The 10,000-nt window shown below is 35.6% G+C and overlaps 1 protein-coding gene across 1 annotated transcript in view; it reads left to right on the forward strand.

The window, feature by feature from the left end:
* LOC137618018 (ionotropic receptor 21a-like) overlaps positions 1–10,000 on the forward strand; it is an 11,880-nt gene that overhangs the window by 818 nt on the left and 1,062 nt on the right. Inside the window, exons 2-9 of the mRNA XM_068347937.1 lie at positions 71–164; positions 861–1,013; positions 2,361–2,508; positions 4,616–4,767; positions 6,676–6,827; positions 7,942–8,251; positions 8,784–8,942; positions 9,699–9,846. Coding sequence (XP_068204038.1) covers positions 71–164; positions 861–1,013; positions 2,361–2,508; positions 4,616–4,767; positions 6,676–6,827; positions 7,942–8,251; positions 8,784–8,942; positions 9,699–9,846 — 1,316 coding nt within the window. The remainder of the gene's footprint in view (positions 1–70; positions 165–860; positions 1,014–2,360; positions 2,509–4,615; positions 4,768–6,675; positions 6,828–7,941; positions 8,252–8,783; positions 8,943–9,698; positions 9,847–10,000) is intronic.

The following is a 10,000-nucleotide window of genomic DNA, read 5'->3' on the forward strand; positions in this document are numbered from 1 at the left end:
TTAAAAGTCATAGGACGCCGTTAGATTAAACCAAGGAAATTTATATAATAATTCTATTTGTTTCCCAAAGGTACGTGTTGGCAGGAACGTCAACGGAGAAATTGGAGCAATTCGCCACGTCGTGGAAAGGAAGGAAATCCCAACATATCATTGGCATTATTAAGGTAAAACATAATATGAATTTTCATTCAATCTATCATTTACCTGTCTGAGATCAAAGTCTATAAATTAATGTCCAATTAATATGTCGAAAGCATACATGCAAGCGTCAATATTTGAGTGAATATGAGTAAGCGTTTACCAGCGTAAACTGGCCTTGCATAACTGCCAAAGGTATTTAGGACTGGTATTACAAATATTTCTTGCAGAGCCTAGATGGCTAAGTTGGTTAGGGCAGCAAGCTTGGATTTTGTAGAAGTCTGTGGCGCGGGTTCAAATCCGCAGCCGACCAGTCAGAGAAGCGGACACTTTGCTATCCGTGTAGACACCTCAGGATTTTGTATGTAATCGACAGATAGGTTTGCTTAAAGCAAATGGGTATTACACACTAATACACACACACAAACAGAGCCACTCCAACGCTTTCTAAACATAACAGACACCTCACACGTCTCGAACTATCGACCTAACAGCGCCAGGACTCCTCGCTGCTGGAGGAAGAACGCTGGTGACTGGAACAACACATGAACATGCACTACTGCGGTCTAAGCGATGTCAGGCAGGGCCGCCGACCGGGACTATGGTGTACCCCAAAGCCAAAGCAAAGTCCTTCAAAGAGAAGGCAACCTTGCCTACCCAATACAAAATTGGAAAAAAACACGTTTATAGAAGATTACAAATATTTCTTGCCTCATTCATAGGGAAACCGCGCCGACAAGTGGGATATATACATCAACAGAATGTACACAAACCCTCCCATACAACGAAGCATCTCCTGGAGAGATGGACAGTTTACTTCGCGCAAGAAGATCTTTCCGAATAAGATATCGAACCTTCGGGGAGCCGTTCTAAAGGTAAGGTTGGTGAATAACTACTGGTTAGTTACTTTGGTTTGAATTCTGATTTTTCTTTAACCATTTTTTTTTTATTTTCGAGTTCTTTGATTTTTATAAACGTCATTGCGTAGAATTTATTATTGTTTCTATTATTATTATTATTATTATTATTATTATTATTATTATTTCTAACTAAGCTACAACCCTAGTTGGAAAAGCTAGATGCTATATGCCCAAGGGCTCCAACAGGGAAAAATAGCCCAGTAAGGAAAGTAAATAAGGAAATAAATAAACGATATAAGAAGTAATGAACAATTAAAATAAATTATTTCAAAAACATTAAAAGATATTTCATATATAAACTTTAAAAAGACCTAAGTCGGGCTGACTTTAGTCTTTTTAAAGTTCAACATGAAAAAAAAAAAAACATTTGCTGCAAGTTTGAACTTTTGAAGTTATAAGTTAGGTTTGATTAGAGTTAACTTCAGTTTTGGTTTAATAAATTATGATTGGGTTTGAATTAAAAAGTTAGGTTAGGTAGTATATTTGTACTTCGTTTGTAAAATCTTTTTGGGTTTTGATATGAATTTTTATTTTTTTTATTTTAGTTTTGAAGCTTCTATTTTAAATGAATAAATGAACTATATTAAAATTAATGAACAAAGCATATAAAAGATCGTAAGATCAGTTTGAACTTCTGAAGCTCCACTGATTCAATTACTTGAAATTAGTTTATAGTTTATCATAAAAAATCTATTTCAATGTTGCTACTGATCTTAAAATATCTTATTTCAATTGTTTATTACTTCTCATATAGTTTATTTGTTTCCTTGCTTCCTTTCCTCACTGAGCTATTCATCCCTGTTGGAGCCCTTGGGCTTATAGCATCTTGGTTTCCCAACTAGGGTTGTAGGTTTGATAGTGATAATAATAACATAGTTTATTTCCTTGTTTCCTTTCCTCACTGGGCTATTTTTCCCTTTTGAATCCCTTGGGCTTAAAGCATCTTGCTTCTCCAACTAGGGTTGTAGCTTAGCAAGTAATAATAATAATAATAATAATAATAACAATAATAATAATAATATTGTTTATTTCCTTGTTTCCCTCCTCACTGGGCTATTTTTCCCTGTTGGAGCACATGGGCTTATAGCATCTTGCTTTTCCATGCTTTTCCAACTAGGGCTGTAGCTTAGCAAGTAATAATAATAATAATAATAATAATAATAATAATAATAATGATTAGGAAGATACTCCAACAATCTGCTCACAACTAAAATAAACTTCCCAGAATACATATAAACAGACTCAATATAGATATATAGCCTACATCCACTGAGTAATCCTACCTCTAGATGCATCCTGCAGGTAGTGACCTTCGAATGGGAGCCCAGCGTCCTGTATTTCCGAGATAAGGACGGCAGGATGGTTTATCCTTTCGGCATCGACATCGAAGTAGTGTCAGCCATTGCCTCTGTTTTGAATGTCACATTGCAGTTCGTGGAACCGCCACCAGGTGAAAGTTTTTTTCTTTTTCTGTTTTGTAATTTTGTGATTTATTTTTGAAAATAGTGATTTTTCTTTTGTTTTTTTTTATTGGAAATTGATTAGGTGATGTTTATGTGATGCAGAGAAAAAGATAGGTTAATGATATATATGTATGTGTATATATATATATATATATATATATATATATATATATAAATATATATATATATATATATATGTATATATATATATATATATATATATATATATATATATATATATATATATATATATATATATATATACATATATATATATATATATTTATATATATATATATATATATATATATATATACATATATATGTATATATATTTATATATATATATATATACATATATATATATATATATATATATATATATATATATATATATATATATATACCTTAGCGTGGTGAAAGGGTTTACGTATCACCATGATCAGGAAAGCTGTACTAATCAGAAACACCCATACTAGGTAGGTTTGCTGTGGGCGATCAAACGAAAATCTCCCACCATCACCAATCCGTACACTGACCAGCGCGGTGATGAAAACTAGCCAAACCCCAGACATGAATAAGGACATATCTGAGGCCTTTGTCTTGCAGTGGACTAGAAATGGTTATATTTGTTGTTGTTGTTGTTTTGTTCAATAATAGACAAATTAACCCTTTTAATACCTTAATGCATTTGCTGGTCTTCAAAGGAACTTTCTGGAAAAAGGCGAATCAAACGACGTGTGTAATTACCTCCTACGACGAAGTTGGAGGGAGGTTATGTTTTACCACCTGCTTGTGTGTTTGTGTGTTTATTTGTGTGTGTTTGTTTTATTTGTGAACAACTTCCTGGCCACTATTCTAATCGTAGATTAATGAAACTTGCAGGGATCAACTGTTATATAAAAAGCTAGATATGATTAAATTTTGGAAGGTCAGGGTCAAAGGTCAAGGTCACGGTCAAGTAAAATGACAAATTCACGTAATCACCCGTAAGTTTGGACATCGTTGTCACAGAAACTTCAAACTTGGTACATATTGGAGCATATGAAAACCCACGCCAATTAATACATGTTGAGGTCAAAGGTCAAGGTCAAGGTCAAGCAAAAGGTCGAGAAATAAGCGACCGCAACGGAGGTCTGTGTTCTACCGAGTGCTCCTCTAGTTATTATTATTATTATTATTATTATTATTATTATTATTATTATTACTTGCTAAGCTACAACCCTAGTTGGAAAAGCAGAATGCTATAAGCCCAGGGGCCCCATCAGGGAAAAGAGCCCAGTGAGGAAAAGAAACAAGGAAAAATAAAACATTCTAAGAACAGTAACAACATTAAAATAAATATTTCCTTTATAAACTATCAAAACCTTAACAAAACAAGAAGAGAAATTAGATAGAATAGTGTGCTCGAGTGTACCCTCATGCAAGTGAACTCTAACCCAAGACAGTGGAAGACCATGGTACAGAGGTAGTATTTAAAACTCCATTAAAAGCAAAATAAACATTTTTTTTTTATATTTTATTGAGTTTCACCTACTGCAGGAGAGCTATGGGGAGTGGCTACAGAAAACGGATCTTGTGAAAATCCACGCCAATTAATACATGTTGAGGTCAAAGGTCAAGGTCTAGGTCAAGCAAAAGGTCGAGAAATAAGTGACCGCAGCAGAGGTCTGTGTTCTACTGAGTGCCCCTCTAGTTATTATTATTATTATTATTATTATTATTATTATTATTATTATTATTATTATTATTATTATTACTTGCTAAGCTACAACCCTAGTTGGAAAAGCAGAATGCTATAAGCCCAGGGGCCCCAACAGGGAAAAGAGCCCAGTGAGGAAAGGAAACAAGGAAAAATAAAACATTTTAAGAACAGTAACAACATTAAAATAAACATTTCCTTTATAAACTATCAAAACTTCAACAAAAAAAGGAGAGAAATTAGATAGGATAGTGTGCTCGAGTGTACCCTCATGCAGGAGAACTCTAACCCAAGACAGTGGAAGACCATGGTACAGAGGTAGTATTTAAAACTCCATTAAAAGCAAAATAAATATTTTTTTTTTATATTTTATTGAGTTTCACCTACTACAGGAGAGCTATGGGGAGTGGCTACAGAAAACGGATCCTGGAATGGAATGGTCGGAATGCTCTCGAAGAACGAAGGAGACATCGGCCTAGCCAATCTGTTCTTGACACTTGGCCGTTTTGGGGCCGTTGATTACAGTGCTCCTTATGATGCAGAGGTAAGCTTTTTTTAAAAGATGGAATAAGTTAGTGGAAAGGTATAGTAGGTCTGTTTATGTTTCTCAATGTCTGTCTGTGTATGGAATATATTAAAAAAGTTACTGTTTGGTTGAGGGTGACTGATGAAGGATGGTTAAGATTTGAGATGAAACAGACTATTGATTTTATCTTATATGTTAGTTTGTAGTTTTGCCGAGTAATAAAAATGATAATTTAGTTCCTATATATCACAAGGATAAAGAATAAAACAATGTAATACACTCTTGAAGATTATTACCTAAATGCGTCTATAAGAAACCTTTCTGGCAATAATGACTGAAGTTTGTTGTTACCAGATCAATTTAAACATAAAGGACAGAACACTTAATGCAACTAACTCTTGACAATTGTTACCTGACAAGTGTCTTTAAGAAACCTTTCTGGCAATGATTGAAGGTCTGTTGTTACCAAACACTGTCTTTAAGAAACCTTTCTTGAAATAATGACTGAAGTTTTTTGTTACCAAACACTGTATTTAAGAAACCTTTATGGTAATGATTGTAGATCTGATGTTAGTCTTAATGATGAAATTATTGTGCATGTTAGAGCTACTGAAATATTGGTTTAAAGGTAACCCATGAGCGGCAGAGGCAAGGGTAGGTCCAGTGGCAACGCACTAATTTTGCATTTGCAAGGACAGAGGATTGAGTCCGCCGTGGCCGGTGAGTTTAATCGGTTTACTGGGGAGGTTACTACTGTGATTGTGCACTGTGGTGGAGCAGGTATGGTTACTGGCCATGCTGACGTTCTGATGAGCATCTAGCTGGAGAGTTTACAAAAACAAAAGAAAATCAGTTAGTTGTGAGAAGGGGTCAAACACCCAATGTGGTAACGTCCCTGACTGGTGAACGCCAGACTGAAGTTCGAGTCCCGCTCAAACTCGTTAAATCCTTTGGTCACTGCAATCTCACCATCCTTGTGAGCTAAGGATGGGGGCTTTGGGGGAACCTATAGGTTTATCTACTGAGTCATCAGCAGCCATTGCCTTTCCCTCCTTGGTGGAAAGGGGCTTAGGCGCTAAACATATATATATATGGTCAGTCTCTAGGGCATTGTCCAGCTCGATAGGGCAATGTCACTATCCCTTGCTCCTGCCTTTCATGATTAGCCTTTATACCTTTAACGATTGCAAGTTAGACACGTTTCCGGTGTAATAATCATATTAATAAATTTCCTTTCTATCTTCTCCCCAGGTCAGTTGCTTCTTGGCTCTAAATTACCTTTTATCTTCTCCCCAGGTCAGCTGCTTCTTGGCTCTAAATTACCTTTTATCTTCTCCCCAGGTCAGTTGCTTCTTGGCTCTAGATTACCTTTTATCTTCTCCCCAGGTCAGTTGCTTCTTGGCTCTAAATTACCTTTTATCTTCTCCCCAGGTCAGTTGCTTCTTGGCTCTAGATTACCTTTCGTCTTCTCCCCAGGTCAGTTGCTTCTTGGCTCTAAATTACCTTTTATCTTCGCCCCAGGTCAGTTGCTTCTTGGCTCTAGATTACCTTTCGTCTTCTCCTCAGGTCAGTTGCTTCTTGGCTCTAAATCACCTTTTATCTTCTCCCCAGGTCAGTTGCTTCTTGGCTCTAAATTACCTTTTATCTTCTCCCCAGGTCAGTTGCTTCTTGGCTCTAAATTACCTTTTATCTTCTCCTCAGGTCAGTTGCTTCTTGGCTCTAAATCACCTTTTATCTTCTCCTCAGGTCAGTTGCTTCTTGGCTCTAAATTACCTTTTATCTTCTCCCCAGGTCAGTTGCTTCTTGGCTCTAAATCACCTTTTATCTTCTCCTCAGGTCAGTTGCTTCTTGGCTCTAAATTACCTTTTATCTTCTCCCCAGGTCAGTTGCTTCTTGGCTCTAAATTACCTTTTATCTTCTCCCTAGGTCAGTTGCTTCTTGGCTCGGACCAGCCCACCAGCTCCGAAATGGAAGTCTCTGAGTTTGCCCTTTCAAATGAACGTCTGGTTGGCGCTCTTGATCGGCATTCTCTCTTGTGGACCAGTGCTCTATGTTTTAGCTCGGGCTAGTGAGATGTGGTGAGTTCTATCAAATTCAACTCTTAAATACAGTAGTAGTATCTGAAGACATATGGAGCTTGATTCACAGCCATAGCTGGGACAGTAAGGGGTTAGGAAGTTAAATGTATTGTAAGATTAACACCCAAGGTAATATCTGGAGAAAAAAAATTGGGATTGGTGGTCAAGGAACTGGGCACTGATCTCATCTATATCATGAGTCTATTTATTTATTTATTTGATATCTTTTTATGATGAAATCAATTCCATGCATATTTTGCACCTAGTCCATGCATTCTTTGTTAATTTCTTCGAATGTCTATCATAATTGCCTTTATTTTTGTCGTAGCATTAGTACATTTTTTATAAAAGTTGCCACGAAAAAAGGCAATTTTTTTTTATTTTCCAATGAATGACTATACCAGACTATCCTGCCATCTAAGAATTTTTTTTAACACACCCATCGATACTATTCTAGTGTAAACAATTATTTTGCATATTTTCAGTGGGAGAACAGGCTGGTCAAATCCATCCTGTACCCTAGAATGTACTGCTAGATTGCATTCAGTAGACCAATACATAATATTCTCCTTATTTCTTGTGTATATTTAGCAGTTGCAAAGGCTATGCCTCAACCCCGAACCTGAACCTTAACTGGCTGGTCTAATCCATCTTGTACTCCAGAACATACTGCTAGATTGCATTCAGTAGACCAATAGATAATCTCATTTCCTCTGGAGGGAGAATAGTCTGGTTTAATCCATCCTGTACTCCAGAACATACTGCTAGATTGCATTCAGTAGATCAATAGATAATCTCATTTCTTCTGGAGGGAGTATAGCCTGCTCTAATCCATCCTGTACTCCAGGACATACTGCCAGATTGCATTCAGTAGACCAATAGATAATCTCATTTCCTCTGGAGGGAGAATAGCCTGGTTTAATCCATCCTGTACTCCAGAACATACCAGAATACACAGCTAGAATGTATTCAGTAGAGCAACAGCTAATATTCTCATTTTCTCTACAGGGTGAACAGCTTGATCTAATCCACCCTGTACTACAGAATACACTGCTAGATTGTATCCAGTAGACCCATAGATAATACTCTCCTTTCCTCTTCTTTCATTTTCCAGTGGAGGAGAAAACAAGCTATTCCAGTCATTCCTCTTCTCTGAATTGTACACCATCGGATTTCACTTCCGCCAGGCCCTCACAGCTATTCCGATTCGAACCAACACGCAGGTTTTTATCAGTTTCGTAGGCCTATACACCTTCATCATCACCACCGCCTACGGATCAAATCTCACGGCCTTCCTGACCGTCATCCAAACGCCCTCGGGAATGGAGACAATCAAAGAGCTCTACAAGTCCGGGGCAGAAGTCTCCGGGCTTGGTGGGTTCTTCAAGGGAGCCTTGGCGTCTTCAGTGGATCCGTATCTACAGGTATTTGAATGTTTGAGGAGTTGAATGAAACTATTAGATGTACTCCTAGTGTAGGCCTATTTATGTTAAGGATGTTACACATTCAGTCATTGATACTAATATCATGCTAGTACTTGAATGTTTATGTAGTTGACATACACACACACACACACACACACACACACACACATATATATATATATATATATATATATATATATATATATATATATATATATATATATAATTATATATAATGTTCTTTATCTTGGGAATGTATTACACTAAACAAAATCTTACCAGAAAATGACATAATAATAATAATAATAATAATAATAATAATAATAATAATGATAATAATAATAACAACAATATTAAAATAATAATAATAGTAATAATAATAATCATAATGATAATAATAATAGTAATAATAATAACAATAATAATAATGATAATAATAATAATAATAATAATAATAATAATAATAATAATAATAGAAATAACAACAACAACAATAATAATAATAATAATAATAATAATCCTTTTCTCATAGGGCTTAGCTGACCGATTCGAAGCCTACGGTGACCTCAACCGCGTATGGCCCCAAGTCCTCAAGGGAAAGTCTGTCTATCTGCACAATAGACAGTTTCTGGAGTTCGTCATTGCCACGCAGTTTACTGAGAAGGGCGTCTCCTCCGTCAGGATCATGAAGGTAGGCCTATAGAGATTTAGATTCCATGAATAGGTCTATAGAGATTGTAAAAGTAAAGGCAGGAAGAGAAGACGATGGATAGATGAATTTGGTTTGCGAGCGTGGATTGTCATAGATAGAATATGAATAGACGCAAGGGGAAGGATGTGTCTGAGGCCTTTGTTCTGCAGTGGACTGGTAATGGGTGATGATGATGATGATGATGATGATGAAGATGATGATGGTGTTTGATTCTATATTATATTATCATTTTATATTACTTGTATATATATATATATATATATATATATATATATATACATATACATATATACTGTATATATATTCATATATATATACAGTATATATATATATATATATATATATATATATATATATATATATATATATACATATATATATACTGTTTATATATTCATATATATATATACAGTATATATATATATATATATATATATATATATATATATATATATATATATATAAGTACAGTATATCTTTTTAAGTGTTTATCCTTATTGTCTATTCCATAAAAAGACAAAGAAAAAACACTAAATTTTTAATCTATTATGATTTTGATAAGTGTGTTTATTTTTCTGCGTGTGTATATTTCTCTTTCTGCTATTGACAAAAATAATCTAATAATCATATTTTAAAATCCATAGAAAATATAAAAATTGATTTTCATAATCCTGTTCCTCCATCAAATCTAACCGATTCCTGTCATTCCCGATTCCTGCCATTCCCGATTCCCAGCAATGCTTCTCGCCCTACAACATCGCCATGGCCCTCCAGCGGCACTCGCCTCTCAAGGGCAAGGTGGACCAGGTCATCGGCTGGATGCTGGAGAGCGGACTCGTCAGGAGGTGGTTCCTGGAATCCTTCAGACGAGCCAGGAGGGTCAGTTTATGGGCTGGAATTGAAAAATACACACACACACACACACACACACACACACTAGTACAGCTTTGCTGAACACTGCGATACACAAAACATTTCACCACGTTAGAGTATCCCCACTACGAAATGTTTTACTGTATATATATACATATATATAT

This window comes from Palaemon carinicauda, chromosome 24 (assembly GCF_036898095.1).
Source record: "Palaemon carinicauda isolate YSFRI2023 chromosome 24, ASM3689809v2, whole genome shotgun sequence".
NCBI classification, from domain to species: domain Eukaryota; kingdom Metazoa; phylum Arthropoda; class Malacostraca; order Decapoda; family Palaemonidae; genus Palaemon; species Palaemon carinicauda.